General features: G+C 51.7%; 1 protein-coding gene across 1 annotated transcript in view; it reads left to right on the top strand.

Annotated features, from left to right (window-relative positions):
* The first annotated feature begins 358 nt into the window (after positions 1 to 358).
* Positions 359 to 15925, top strand: part of LOC140408288 (probable E3 ubiquitin-protein ligase HERC4) — a 118514-nt gene continuing 102947 nt past the window's right edge. Inside the window, exons 1-4 of the mRNA XM_072495277.1 lie at positions 359 to 541; positions 8407 to 8575; positions 11489 to 11565; positions 14866 to 15087. Coding sequence (XP_072351378.1) covers positions 394 to 541; positions 8407 to 8575; positions 11489 to 11565; positions 14866 to 15087 — 616 coding nt within the window. The 5' untranslated portion in view covers positions 359 to 393. The remainder of the gene's footprint in view (positions 542 to 8406; positions 8576 to 11488; positions 11566 to 14865; positions 15088 to 15925) is intronic.

Genomic DNA, 15925 nt, shown 5'->3' with positions numbered 1-15925 from the left:
CCAAATAAATCAGTTGTTCTTTCTGAAAACTAATTATCTGGTAATTTATTTCATGGTTGTTTGTGGGAGATTGCTGTGTGCAAACAACCCATTGTGTCATCCATAGCATCTCTTTATTCATCTCTATCCCGGTTCTGGATGTTTCCCAGAGTTATTTGCTGTTTCAAGTGTCACAACAGCTCTTTCACTATTTTCTTTTCAATTTAATTGGTTGCTGCACTCAGCCAGGGAACCTGGATCTAAGCCAATTAAAATAGTTGAGTTCTGTTTAACAGGAAGTGGAGCTGTCAGATGTCAGCACAGGACACAGATAGAGTTGTAAGGGAGACCAGCATGTTACGCTCGGGAGAGCTGAGCTGTGGGCAAGTGGGGTCAGACACCGACAGAGACGGGATGCTTTCGCAAGCCATCCCTTTGGGTGACATTTTTGAGAGCGAGGAGATTCAGCAAATATGCTGTAGAGCTCGATTCAGTGTGTTTGTCTTGAAGAATGGCAGAGTTTATACTTTGGCAAATGGCCAGGGGAAGAACGGGCTGCCAGGTAAGTGAGATTAGGGCATCTATTGGCTGGTGAATTTGGAGAATTCTCTGATTGCTGCATGAAATTATTTTATTAATTCAATGACAATCCACAAAACCAGTAAATGAAATATATAGGGGCAGCACGGTAGCACAAGTGGATAGCACTGTGGCTTCACAGCATCAGGGTCCCAGGTTCGATTCCCCGCTGGGTCACTGTCTGTGCGGAGTCTGCACGTTCTCCCCGTGTCTGCGTGGGTTTCCTCCGGGTGCTCTGGTTTCCTCCCACAGTCCATAGACGTGCAGGTTAGGTGGATTGGCCGTGATAAATTGACTTTGTGACCTGAAAAAAAGGTTGGGAGGGGTTATTGGGTTACAGGGATAGGGTGGAAGTGAGGGCTTAAGTGGGTCGGTGCAGACTTGATGGGCCGAATGGCCTCCTTCTGCACCGTATGATTTCTCTTTTCCATCAGCAATTAATTAACAGTTAAAGTTACTTGTTTATGCATCTGAAATACATAAATTAAACCAGCACCCTGCTTCCTCCCGATGCACTTGTGCAAGCACTTAGCAAAATATTTAATTGTCTATCAGGCGCGTGAAGAACAGTTTACTATAAAAGCTATGTAAAAATGTGAATTCTGTGTTATTGGTTTGAGGCTGACTAAAATAAGAAGTTGTGCTAATGTTTTTCCCCACAGCAGGCATTCATTAATGTAAGGGGGTTTTTATGCAGTAAAATGTTACAGATGTTTTATGCGATTTGTATACAAATGCAACAAATGCAAAGGAATAAATATTTGATTGTGTGGGATGTCTTTGATTATCATAGAATTTACAGTGCAGAAGGAGGCCATTCGGCCCATCGAGTCTGCACCGGCTCTTGGAAAGAGCACCCTACCCAAGGTCAACACCTCCACCCTATCCCCATAACCCAGTAACCCCACCCAACACTGAGGGCAATTTTGGACACTAAGGGCAATTTATCATGGCCAATCCACCTAACCTGCACATCTTTGGACTGAGGATACCCCATGCAAACAGCGAAGGGTTTAAAAGGAGAGTGATTCACGAGTTCCAGGTGCTTGTGAGCAGGGGTTTGTCACATACGGGTCCATGGCCAGCCCTGACTTTATTCAGATAATATTTACACAAAGTGAGTTTCGTTTTAACATTCTCAAGTTTTGTTTTCCTGCCTGCTTTCACATTTACTTTCACTTTCGATTCTGTGACCGAGTGTGCTGTGCCTCTAAATGGAAACTGCTGTGTTGGGAAAAGATAATTGTATCAACCTGAATTCAAGCTGTACTGGTGCAGACGCAGAACTTTGTTTTTGGCCCATCCTTTGTGCAAACATGCGATTTCTGTGCAGTCTGACGAGAGATTTTACTTCTGCATTTTAAGTCCCGGCCCGTTCACAAATTAAAAGTTTTTTTTCCCCTGAATTTATCTGTTGTTGTTTCATTATTTGAACTTTGCCTCCCCAGAACAGGATTTTCAGATGTTCGCAATAAGTAACAGAAAGAAAGGTACCGGGGACAAGGGATGGCAGTTTTGCAGGTGGACTCGGGAATCTGGCATCGTTCTCCTCAGAGCAGAAAGGCTAAGGGGAGACAGCTTTTCAAAATCAGGAAGGGCTTTGACGGAGTGAATAAGGAGAAACCGGGTGCGATTCTCCGGCCTCATATCGCGCGCTCACGCAAGTGAAACGAGGCCGGTGAATAGCGGGAGAAGCCAAAGACAAGAACCGCGCCAAACAGTTTGCGATGCAACCGGCCCGCCCCCGAAGGCGAAAGCGGGATCTCGATGTATCGTGCCGAGAAACCAGTTATCACCACGTCAGCCCCATTTCCATGCAACTAACGAGAGCCCCATATCCACCGGCCTGCGGTCATCCAGCGGCCTCCCCAGCGAGTGCTCACGCTGGCACCCATTAGTGCTCCTTTTGAAAAACGTGAACCAGGCGGAAGGGCTTCTGTGGGGAGCCGAGGAGGTGAGTAGCCACCTCACAGGCAAAGAGCTCGGGGGCGCTGGGGTGAGGGTGGGGGAGGCACTGGGGGGAGGGGGGGGGGGGGACGGGGGGAGGCAACAGCGCGCAGCATCACCATGCCAACCCCTGGATCGAGGGTACCCGTTCCAGGGGCAACCCTTGGAGGGGGCGGGTGCCTGGACACATGGGCCAAGGGTTCGGAGGTCGGCCCGCTTTGCGGAAGAAAGTGACGGAGGCATCGTACTATTTTGCACAAAGGTTTATTGCGTTTTACAATTCCCTGCCCTCCCGATGGTGCAGACCCTCTCCCACCCCATACCTACCCCCACACCCCCTCCCCCTTCCCCCGGTGCCCTCAGTGTTCCTTAACGTGCTTGGCCCTCCTAGCTCGACCGCTTCTGTACTCGTCAACACGAAGGGAATTCAAATGGTCATTGGATAGACATACGGACGATAAGGGAATAGTGTAGATGGGCTTTAGAGTGGTTTCACAGGTCGGCGCTACATCGAGGGCCGAAGGGCCTGTACTGCGCTGTAATGTTCTATGTCTAGATGTCTCCTCAGGATCCGAGGTGGAGGCAGCCAGCAGCTTACCACATCCCGTGGCCTTCGATGCTGCTGGCGGGCGTCCCCTGGAGGCGCTGGGGCCGGAGGGCACTGGTTCACCTGCCGTCGGCACATGCACAGCCCTGCTGCCCTGTCCCGTGTGTTAGCTGCGAGACGCCACCTCATCAGAGGGATGGAACCCGGGGGGGCTGGTGCCCACTGTCGCCACGCAATGGGACGGGTCTGGGTTTGCATCCAGTTCCCCCTCCTCCCAGTTGGCCCATTGGGCCCTGGGGTTCACCTTGGGATGGAGGGGCAGCTGGTTCGAGTCCCGGCTGCCCCTGCATTACCTTGCCTCCAACGTGGTGTCGACGCCCTCGGCAATGCTCCTCAGTGACTGGGACACACAGCCCAGTGACCAGGCCACACTCTGCAGCACCTCGGCAGCGCCCTGGGACAGGCTCCACAACACCTCGGCCAGTCCCATCTGAGAGCGGGACATGCCCCGCAGAACCTCATCAAGGCCGGCCTACTACTGGGTCACACCCCCCAGTGAGGCGGACATTCTGCCGAGGCCCTCAGCCATGGCCATCACTGACTGCGCGATGTCTTGGATACCTGCACCAAGCTCTCCACTGCGGTCACCACCCTCACTGTGTTGGCCTCGGTGCCACGTATTGCCGGCGACAGCTCCAGCGCCCGTAGCCTCTGGGACTCCTCCAAGCGGCTATGGATCTAGAACAGTACAGCACAGTACAGGCCCTTCGGCCCACGATGATCTGCTGGAGTGTCGCTGACATCTTCCTCTCAATGTCCCGGCCGCACCATAATGCTTCTGCGATGGCCTCTTCCACAGGCTCAGCATCAGGCTGGGACCCAGCTGGGTCCTGGGATCTGACTGCTGTCTCACCTGGGGGTTCCTGCCTCCATCTGATTTTCCTGAGGAGAGACAGGGGGGGCATCGTTAGCCACACGCGTGGTTCACCTTGGTGGAAGGGGGGGGGGGCGGTGAAAGGAAGGGTTGAGGGGGTTGAAGGGGGAGGGGCTGGAGGGAGGGTTGGGGGTCACATGGAGAGTTGGGGTTGGATGCTCCCGTGGGGGTGGAAATGTCTTGGAGGAGTCGGGGCGTCGGTGTCGACTCACTCCCGCTGCCTGGTGTAGGTCTTTCTGCACTGGAAGCCAGCCCTCCTGGCCACACTCCCGGCGCTCACAGCGCCCGCCACTTGGCTGCCCTCCTTTGGGGGAACAGGACTTCCCTCCCGGCCACCACAGCGTCTAGCAGCCTCCCCAGGTCAGCTTCCCCGAATCTTGTGGTCGGTCTCCTGGACGTCGTTGTTGCGAGCTGGCTGGGGTTGGCTGAGCAAGTGCAACTTAAGGGCTGCTCGACCTTGTTAGCGGGCGACTGGCGAACGGGGTGCCAGGGAATCAGCTGGTGAGCCGTAATTTGCGGCAAGAAGCCCATGAGGCCTCATTAAGTGGATCAATTAATGTTGAATATCGTTGGGCAGCACAGCGGCGCAGTGGTTAGCACTGTGGCCTCAATGCGCCGAGGTCGCACGTTCGATCCCGGCTCTGGGTCACTGTCCGTGTGGAGTTTGCACATTCTCCCAGTGTCTGTGTGGGTTTCACCCCCACAACCCAAAGCTGTGCAGGGTAGGTGGATTGGCCACGCTAAATTGCCCCTTAATTGGAAATAAAATGAATTGGGTACTCTTAAATTTATTTTTTTTAAATGTTGAATATCATTGCCGGCCTCGCTGGGCCGCGCGCCGGGAAACTCGCAGCAATTCCCGCTCGCTACAGCACTTAGAAACCTTTTGGGAAAATGCGTGCACTGTTTCCTCTTGGGGTTGCCAACTGTGATTAAAAGTTATTCCTGGACATTTCATCACATGACACCCCCCATGGCATTAGACGGGCAACACATCCACCCTGTGACGATGGCCTTCTGCGGCAATTGGAAAGCAAAGAGACTCATTACTCAATTGGATGATGCTGACTCAGTCGACCTGCCTTTGCTTCCCCCATTTTCCATACTTTTGTTTCCAGCACAGAGAAATGCTCAAGGAAAATTAAATCTTTTTTAATATCCTGATGATTTTTCTCCAGTGCTGCACACAGCAACAACCTGGGGATTTAATATCAATTCCTGGAAACCCTGGGAGGGTTGGGAACGCCAGTTCCATTGGAAAGAGGGTCGGTAACCAGAGGAAGCAGATTTAAGGTCATTCTCACTGTAGCCTACATCTGTGATTCTCCCTGAACCGTGCGCTAGCTCCATCAATTCCGGTCTCCATGTCGGGGCAGGAGGAGGCCATTCGGCCCTTTGAGCCTGCTCCGCCATTCATTATGATCGTGGCTGATCATCTCACCCAAAGCCTGTGCTCGCCCTCTTCCCCCCCCCACCCCATATCCTTTTATCCCTTTTGCCCCAAGGGCTATACCTTAACCCCTTCTTGAAAACGTACCTGCCACCCTGTTCTGGCGTTTCCCTCCCTGCTTTGGTGTTCACAGTGATTAGAATTACAGAATGCACAGGAGGGCCAGAATCGGAGGACCTAGCACGGGGATCGCGGGGTGTCATAGGTGGAGGGTACAGAGAGAGGGAGGGGTGTGACCACGGAGGAATTTGAAAACAAGGATGCTGATTTTAAAACGGAGGGGCTGTCTGACTGGGATCCAATGTGGGCCAACGAGCTCAGCATTGATCACAGAATCTTTGTGGCACAGATTAAGGCCATTCGGCCCATCCTCTCTGCGCCGCCTCTCCAAACGAGCATTACGACTTTGTACCATTCCCCTGCCCTTTCCCCGTACCCCCGCATATTGTTTCAATTCAAATAATCATCTAACGCCCTCTAGAATGCTTCCGTTGAGCCGGCCTCCACCACATGTCATGATATGTAGATACACACTCACTGATATACAGACCAGCATCTAATGGACACAGAGAATAGGACGTGACCAATAAGCAGGCAGGAGACTCAGGGGTGGGATCTGACTATAAAAGACACGAGGCATTCACACTCCGCCTCTTTCCACTGATGAACATCTAGAGAGTCAGTCACGGGTGTTGTTACAATCTCACACCTCCACCACGTGGCTAAGAGCTAGTCAGGCTCAGTCAGACAGAGTGACCACACTTAAGTTAGCAGAGAGTCGAACTCACAGAGAACTGTGCTATTAGTGCAATAAACCTGATTGAACTAACTTCAAGGTCTGGAGTATCTTTTAGATCTAAGCTGCATCCAGTTGCAGCAAGTGTTAGACCAGTGGACCTAACACGATACCACACTTCTCACTTTGCATTTGTTTCTTTTGCAAATCTCTTTAAATCTGTACCCGCCCGTTCTCGATCCTTTCATGAGCGGGAACAGCTCCTCCCAATCTACTCCACCAGCCCCCGCATGATTTTAAACACCTCCATTAAATCTCCTCTTGGCCTTTTCTCTCCAAGGGGAACAGTCCCAACCTCTCCAATCTATCCTCGCAGCTGAAATTTCTCATCCCTGGACCCATTCTTAGAGACATCGAGGTCGACAGCACAGAAACGGCCCATCGCGCCTGCGCCAGTCAAAAATAACCACCTTGTATTCCAATCCCATTTTCCAGCACCTGATCCATTCTTGCAAACTTCTGCGTTCTTCCTCCAATGGTGGGTGAATGGGACTTGATGCGAGTTTTGGATGGACTCAACTAGACGGCAATGAGCTTGTGCAGGCCAGTGAAGGATTGGTACATTCCAATCGCTTGTTTGAGGAATGGTTTGATGGATAAGTGACTGTCTGAGGTGCACCAGTCAAAGATTTTCAGAGTTTTGCATTTTGAACAACCTTTATGTCAGATCAACAACGCACCAACACTGCTCTTTCAGGCAGGTCCCGTTTCAAAGCTTTCCTCACAAAGGGAGCTCTCCGCCCATCCTGTGGCTGTGTGCTAACTTTAGTTTGAATGGATCCTTTCCCCACAACATCCTTTCCCCACAACAATCTCCTGCTTGGGTGAAGTACTTTGCAGCTGTGTTCCCTGGCAGAACCTATTGACAATTAATTACTGGGGGCAGCACGGTGGCGCAGTGGTTATCACTGCTGTCTCACGGCGCCGAGGACCCGGGTTCGATCCTGGTCCCGGGTCACTGTCTGCCTGGAGTTTGCACATTCGCCCCGTGTCTGCATGGGTCTCACCCCCACAGCCCCGACCCCTCTCTAAATGTCGGAAAGTGTAGCATGACACACACACCTGTCTGAATCAATGGCTCTGAGGTGGAGATGGTCGATAGCTTTTAAGTTCCTGGGGGTCACCATCACCAACAGTCTGTCCACGTCCACTCACGTTGATGCAACAGTCAAGAACACCCAGCAACGTCTCTACTTCCTACGGAAACTAAGGAAATTCGGCATGTCTGCATCGACTCTTACAAACTTCTACAGATGTGCGATAGAGAGCATCCTATTCGGCTGCATCACAGCCTGGCATGGCAACTGCTCGGCCCAAGATCGCAAGAAACTGCAGAGTGTGGTGAACTCAGCCCAACGCATCACACAAGCTTGGCACCCCCGCATCGATTCTGTCTACACCTCCCGCTGCCTCAGGAAGGCAGACAGCATTGTCAGAGACCCCTCCCACCCAGACTTTGCCTTCTTCCATCAGACAGAAGATACAGAAGTCTGAAGACCCGCACATCCAGACATAGGAACAGCTTCTTCCCCACAGCTACAAGACTCCTCAACGACTCCCCCTCGGACTGATCTGTTCCCTGTATGAACACTATTCTCGACGCCCTATGCTGCTCTTGTTTGGCCCTTGTTCCGCACTGTAACCAATCACTGTTTGTCGATGTACCATTTGTCAATGTTCTCTGTTGATTATCCTTTTGTCTACTATGTACATACTGTGTACGTTCCCTCGGCCACAGAAAAATACTTTTCACTGTACTTCGGTACATGTGACAATAAATGAATCAATCAATCAAATTCAAAAAGACGGACAGGGTAGGTGAACGGGTCATGCTAAATTGCCCCTTGATTGGAAAAAAGAATTGAGTAGTCTAAATTTTTTTTAAAATAATTTGTTACTAGAATGTTTTATTGTTTAGTTTAATGGTTCCAAATGACTATTATCTGATACTGAATTGAATATTATTATTTTTAAAATGTAAACCTGCCAAATAACACTTTCTTTTAACAGACACCTATTTAACAGGCAATGATAAAAGTTAATGTAACCTACAATCTGAAGAGATATTTAAGTCTTTATTAACCCTTTCCTGGTCCAAGCCTAATAGAGCTCAGTATTTATCAACTGTTCCACTTTCACTGCTGCTTATATTTTGCACCTTTTACTCTGCACAGAGCTGGTTAAAGAGTTCAGAGAGCATAAGATTTGCACCGTGGACAGTGGAACCGCCCACGTGCTCTATGTGTCCGAGGCGGGGGATGTGTTTTTTAGTAAACTGCAGAACAAGGAGCAAAGAGTTAATGCAAAGTCAACACTTCACAGAGTCGGCCTCACAGTGCCACGGTAAGAGGCGTTTCGATTGTGGGGGTCATCAGGTCATAGACAATTCTTGTTTTCAACATTACTTGTGCAGTTTTGTGCCCTGAAGGAGGTGTAGGAATGAAGGTCATGATAGAATCAGCAGGGTGGACTCTGGAGGGGGTGTGCCATGGGTTTATCACAACGATAAACTCTGTTTCAAGCAGAGTTAAATTAAGGAGAACAAGCTGTAGTTGTATTCTCTCAGCTTTAGCAGGTTAAGAGACCCACTGGTTGGGTGCGCCTCGGCCTGGGGAGCACAGTCATTGGAGCCACACTTTTCAGGAGTGAGATTGGGAAACTGTTTTCACACACAAGAGAGAGGTAGAAGTTTGGAACTCTCTCCTGTTCACACACAAGAGAGTGGTAGAAGTTTGGAACTCTCTCCTGTTCACACACAAGAGAGTGGTAGAAGTTTGGAACTCTCTCCTGTTCACACACAAGAGAGTGGTAGAAGTTTGGAACTCTCTCCTGTTCACACACAAGAGAGTGGTAAAAGTTTGCAACTCTCTCCTGTTCACACACAAGAGAGTGGTAGAAGTTTGGAACTCTCTCCTGTTCACACACAAGAGAGTGGTAGAAGTTTGCAACTCTCTCCTGTTCACACACAAGAGAGTGGTAGAAGTTTGGAACTCTCTCCTGCAAAACACAATTCATGAATTGCAAGGGATGTTTATGGAGTTCGTCAGCAAGGCAGCCACAATCTCACCGAATGACAATAGAACAGACTTGAGGGTCTCCATCACCTCCTCCAGTTCCTACATTCTGGCACGGTTCAACCAGAAAATCTCTATGGGCGCAATCTTCCCAAAAGGGAACAAAGTCACCGAGGGAGCGCGTTTAGCTGCGTGTTTCTCTGCACTCGCAGTGTCGATTCGCGTTGAGTAAGGGGCCTAAACGGGGAATGCGCGGCCTAGGTGGCACGCTGCTCCGCTCGCTGGAACTCCCCGTTGTACCGAGGTCCCCAAAAGAATTCCCGCCCACCCTCCCCCTCCAGCCCCAACGCAATATGGAAACATCCCCCGGCCCCAACACCTACACCAGGCAACGCCTGCCTGATTGCACGCGCCCAACAAATGGCACCTTGGCTGCCAACCTGGCACCCAGGTGGCACTGCCAGGGTACCCATGTAGCACCAGCAGTGCCAGGGCACCACCCTGCCCAAAGGGCATGAGCCTGGGGGCCCCAATCCTCTTGGAGACCCCCGCGAGTGCCGTTGCATTTGGTCCCAGTTTATGGGGTCCAGTATCAAACGGCGCTTGCCTGAGATCCCCAAAGAGAAGGGATTGAATCCCAAAGCCTCAGGTACCTCGGGAATCTGCACAATAGAGAGAGGCATACTGCCTTGCTCTAATATGCAAATGTGCCAAAAAGTGATCTGCCCATTGTGGGCGGGATTCCCTTTGCAACGTCTCGCAAGATCGTGTTGAATCTGGCGAGGCGTAGCGAGCCGGGTAGATCCCAGGAACGGCATCTCCCTGTTTCACCGGCCATGCTGCGCCGTGACGAGCTGCTTTTCGGGTGCAGAGTGGTCAGAGGATCGTGCCCAATGTGTCATTTTGGGCAGCTTTAGAGGGGGTGTCCCTGCTGGTGTTTTGGGTGAGGCCAGACCTGGATTCACCCCCCACGCTTAGTCATCATTTTAGGGCCTTGGGGAGTTTCTTCCTGGTCTGGCCCTGCATCTCGAAATGTTTTCATCGGTGGGGAGCGGAATTCGCAGGCAGCACGGTAGCACAGTGGTTGCCACTGCTGCCTCACAGCATCAGGGATCCGGGTTAACACTGCTGCCTCACAGCTCCAGGATCAATTCCTGGCTTGGGTCACTGTCTGTGCGGAGTCTGCATGTTCTCCCCGTGTCTGCGTGGGTTTCCTCCGGGTGCTCCGGTTTCCTCCCACAGTCCAAAGATGTGCAGGTTAGGTTAAGGGATCACAAAGAACAATACAGCAGAGGGCTAGGATGGGGAAGTGGGCTTGGGTGACGTGCTCTTTCAGAGGGTCGGTGCATACATTTTAAAATAAATTTACAGTACCCAATACTTTCTTTTTCCCAATTAAGGGGCAATTTAGTGCGGCCAATCCACCTGCCCTGCACATCTTTGAGTTGTGGGAGCGAAACCCACGCAAACACGGGGAGAATGTGCAAACTGCACACGGACAGTGACCCAGAGCCAGGATCGAACCTGGGTCCTCGGCTCCGTGAGGCAGTAGTGCGACACTGTGCCGTCCTGGATCAGTGACACTTGATAGGCTGAATGGCCTCCTTCTGCACTGTCGGGATTCTAAGACCAAGAGACTGGCTCCTCACAGATCGGGACACCATTTTGAAAGGGTGCCCCGATCTCTGTGAGCTTGAGGGTCTCCACCCACCCATGGGCGATGCCACCCCTCGTAGATATGGGCATCCCCCCCTTCCCGTAAGTGAGGACACCCCACTCTGTGTCCTCACCGTTGAGGATCCCCCATTTTCAGGCCCCCAACCTCTACTTTCAGACCCCCCTTTTCAGGAACCCTCCTTTCACACCCCCTAACCTTTTTGAGGTTCCTTCATACCTCTGCCCCCCCCCCCTCTCCTTTCATGGGCATGGCCCCCCCATGTCTCTGCCAGCCTGGCACCTGCGGGCAGTTCTCCTGGCAGTGCCAGGATGCACAGGTGCCAAGGGGGGTGCCAGGGTACTGCCCTGCTTTGCCCCAACCACTAGGGGAGCTCCAGTGGCCTTCTAGAGCCCCGAGTGGCCACCAGGCCTTAACCAGTGCACGGGCGGGATCGAAGGTCGGTCAGAAAGCATGGGGAAGATTAATGAATGAGTGAGGACAGGCCGCAGATTGATACATATCGATGTTACTCCGAGATCAATGTGCGCTGAAATGATTGATTAATGGCTTCATTTATTCACATAGATTACTAAAACACTTTGAAGAAATGTGCGTTATTCAGGTGGCTTGTGGAAACAATCACTCACTGGCTCTGTGTAAAGGTAAGATACCTAAATGAAGCTTTATGGGGAGGGGTAAGGGAGGTTGACTTTCCCCATGGGTCAATTGGGTCACACTGAGCAACATAAACCAGGCACAAGACAGATCTGATCACAGGTTTGTGTTGATCCAAGACAGCAAAGCAAAAGGGGCTTTACAACAGAGTCTCAGAACCAACACAGCAGAGTGCTGCACTGTCAGAGGGTCAGTACTGAGGGAGTGCCGCACTGTCAGTGGGTCAGTACTGAGGGAGTGCTGCACTGTCAGAGGGTCAGTACTGAGGGAGTGCCGCACTGTCAGAGGGTCAGGACTGAGGGAGTGCCGCACTGTCACAGGGTCAGTACTGAGGGAGTGCTGCACTGTCAGAGGGTCAGTACTGAGGGAGTGCTGCACTGTCAGAGGGTCAGTACTGAGGGAGTGCTGCACTGTCAGAGGGTCAGTACTGAGGGAGTGCCGCACTGTCAGAGGGTCAGTACTGAGGGAGTGCCGCACTGTCACAGGGTCAGTACTGAGGGAGTGCTGCACTGTCAGAGGGTCAGTACTGAGGGAGTGCTGCACTGTCAGAGGGTCAGTACGGAGGGATTGCTGCACTGTCAGAGGGTCAGTATTGAGGGAGTGCTGCACTGTCAGAGGGTCAGTACTGAGGGAGTGCTGCACTGTCAGAGGGTCAGTACTGAGGGTGTGCTGCACTGTCAGAGGGTCAGTATTGAGGGAGTGCTGCACTGTCAGAGGGTCAGTACTGAGGGTGTGCTGCACTGTCAGAGGGTCAGTATTGAGGGAGTGCCGCACTGTCAGAGGGTCAGTACGGAGGGATTGCTGCACTGTCAGAGGGTCAGTATTGAGGGAGTGCTGCACTGTCAGAGGGTCAGTACTGAGGGAGTGCTGCACTGTCAGAGGATCAGTACTGAGGGAGCGCCGCACTGTCAGAGGATAAGTACTGAGGGAGTGCTGCACTGTCAGAGGGTCAGTACTGGGGGAGTGCTGCACTGTCAGAGGGTCAGTACTGAGGGAGTGCTGCACTGTCAGAGGGTCAGTACTGAGGGAGTGCCGCACTGTCAGAGCGTCCGTGGTGAGGAAGTGCTGCACTGTCAGAGGGTCAGTACTGAGGGAGTGCCGCACTGTCAGAGGATAAGTACTGAGGGAGTGCTGCACTGTCAGAGGTTCAGTAGTACCCGTGTGTACCATCTACAGGTTGCATTGCAGGAACTCACCAAGGCTCCTTCGGCACCACCTTCCAAACCCATGACCTCTACCATCTAGAAGAACAAGAGCAGCAAGGCATGCAAACCCCCCTCCCCCCCCCCCCCCCCCCCCCACCCCCCCCCCCCCCCCCCCCCCCCACCTGGGAGTTCCCCTCCAGGCCACACACCATCCTAAATAAAACAGAAAAGTGTCAGAAAAACACAGCGGATCTGGCAGCATCTAGGGCGAGAGAGCAGCGTTAACATTTCGAGTCCAATGCGACTTTTCTTCAGGCCTTTAACCAGTCACCATCCTGACTCGGAAATATATCGGCCGCTCCTTCACTGTGGCTGGTTCGAAATCCTGGAACTCCCTCCCTAACAGCACTGTGGGTGTACCTACACCACATGGACTGCAGCAGCGGTTCAAGAAGGCAGCTCCCCACCACCTTCTCGGGGGCAGTTAGGGATGGGCGATAAATGCTGAACTGGTCACAACGGTCACATCTGCTGAATGAAAGAGAACATTTGCCTGGATCGTCAGAAATGTAGAGATTGCAGCGTTTGGCTCTGTTCGCAATGCATTGTGGGTGTAACGTTAAGGGGCTATTTGTGGTTTTGGAGGTATGACGTTGGAGGAACAGAAGGAGAAAGACCCCCATGGGTCCACCCTGACCCATTCTCACTGCATGCTTCGACAGAATGACCCCTAATAACAGCCACTGCCGTAAAGTGTGGTATCATATAATTTACAGTGCTGAAGGAGGCCATTCAGCCCATCAAATCTGCACCACACCCAAGCCCACATCTCCACCCTATCCCCGTAACCCCACTTAACCTTTTGTGGACACTAAGGGCAATTTATCACGGCCAATCTAACTAACCCGCACATCTTTGGACTGTGGGAGGAAACCGGAGCACCTGGAGGAAACCCACGCACACACGGGGAGAACGTGCAGACTCCGCACAGACCGTGACCCAGCGGGGAATCGAGCCTGGGACCCTGGGGCTGTGAAGCAAACTGTGCTAACCACTGTGCTACCGTGCTGCCCCTGCTACAGACCCTCCTGTATGTTATGGTGGCGGAGCTGGAGAAGCTGGGATTGGTCTCCTTGGAGCAGTCAAGGGTGGGGAGGAGCTTAATGAAGATGTTCAAGATCCTGGGGGGTTATAAATAGGAAGGAACTGTTTTGAGTGTCAGGACGGTCTGTAGCAGGGGGCACAGGCTGAAGGCAACTGGCCAAAGAACCAGAGGGGAGGACGAAAGAATCTGTTTCAGGAAGTGAGTTCTTCCGGCCTGGAGTGCGTTGCCTGATTATGGTGGAAGTCGGTTCAATGAGGAAATGGACAAACTTGCATTTCTGCAGAATCTTTCGCAACCTCAGGATATCACAAATGCTTTTTGCAGCCAATGAAATCCGGGCAGCACGGTAACACAGTGGGGCACTGTTTCTTCACAGTGCCAGGGACCTGGGTTTGATTCCCGACTTGGGTCACTGTCTGTGCGGAGTCTGCACGTTCTCCTCGTGTCTGCGTAGGTTTCCTCCGGGCACTCCGGTTCCATCTGAGAAATCCCGAAAGACGTGCTTGTTGGCATTCCGAATTCTCCCTCCGTGTACCCGAACAGGCTCCAGAATGTGGCGACTAGGGGATTTTCACAGTAACTTCATTGCGGTGTTAATGTAAGCCTACTTGTGACAATAAAAGATTTGTAAAATACTTTCGAAATGGATGCACTGTTGCAACGTAAGGTGTGCAGTAGCCAATCTGCAGGTAGCAATCGGTCACATTGACATGAAATTGTCTATGGGTCGTTTGTTTAACCTCTAATTCAGAAGACAGTGCCTCTGACAGTTCAGTGCTCCCTCAATACTGCATTGGGAACGTCAGCCTAGATTACACATTCAAGCTTTGGGAGTGGGAATCGAACCCATAACCTTTGGGTTTAGAGCTGAAAGTGCTGCTCCCTGAGCCGTGGCTCACACTTGGGGGCCTGCCTGCAATTTCCAAATGCTCCTATGAGAGCTAAGCAGCCAGAGCTAATGGCACCCCGCGCCAAGCGGAGATATCGTTTTGAATGAGTAACTTTTGCAAACTTTTCTCTTTCATTCCTTCCACAAGGTGGTCAAGTCTTTGCGTGGGGGCAGAATATCCGAGGTCAGCTGGGTCTTGGCAGAGTTGGTCACCGGGTGCTGAGGCCCCAGTGTGTGACGTCGCTGAGCGGGACCCCCGTGGCTCAGATCGCCGCAGGGGCAGCTCACAGCTTTGCTCTCTCACTCTCTGGCGCAGTGTTCGGCTGGGGAAGGAATGGCTGTGGAGAGCTGGGTCTCGGTGACACAGAAGGTACGGAAAACAAAACTCACTTCCTTTGTCTCCACACTTGTCCCTTTTTGGTTATTGCGCAAAATAAAAGCCAAGGGTGTAAGGGGGGAATATATTAGACCCGGAGTGAAGAGTGGCTGACTGGCAGGAAACAGAGAGTGTGCGTAAAATGGGTCTTTGTCCTGATTGAGGGGATGTGACCAGTGGAGTCCCACAGGGGTCTGTGCTGGGGCCTCAACATTTTACAATTGGAATCAGTGACTTAGACGAGGGGAGTGAAGGCACGGAAGCTAAATTTGTAGACGGCACAAAGATCGGTAGGCAGGTAAGAAGACATCAGGAGTTTGCGGATGGATCCAGGTGTGTTAAGTGAGTGGGTAAAAATCTGGCAGATGGGCTATAATTTGGGAAAGTGTGAAGTTGGCAGGAATTATAAAACAGCAGAACGTTACTGAAATGGAGAATGGCGGCAGAATGCTGAGGGACACAATGATTTAGATATTCTGGTGAATGAGAGTCACCAAGTTCATCCACAGGAACAGCAGTAATTACGAAGGCCAATGGAAAGCTATCCTGTATTACAGTAGGAATTGAACATTACAGTTAGGAGGTTATGCCTCAGTTATACAGGGCATTGGTGAGACCACATCTCGAATATTGCGTGAAGTTATGTTCTCCTTATTTAAGGAAGGATGTAAATATGTTGGAGGCGGTTCAGAGGAGGTTTACCGGATTGATACCCGGAATGAGCGCGTTGTCTTGTGAGGAGAGGTCGGACAGACTCGGCTTGTTCCCACTGGAGTTTAGAAGAGTGAGGGGGGTGACCTGATTGAATTATACAAGATCCTGAATGGTATTG

Source organism: Scyliorhinus torazame, chromosome 3 (assembly GCF_047496885.1).
Source record: "Scyliorhinus torazame isolate Kashiwa2021f chromosome 3, sScyTor2.1, whole genome shotgun sequence".
Lineage (NCBI taxonomy): Eukaryota > Metazoa > Chordata > Chondrichthyes > Carcharhiniformes > Scyliorhinidae > Scyliorhinus > Scyliorhinus torazame.
This window is presented reverse-complemented; position numbering and strand designations above follow the sequence as displayed.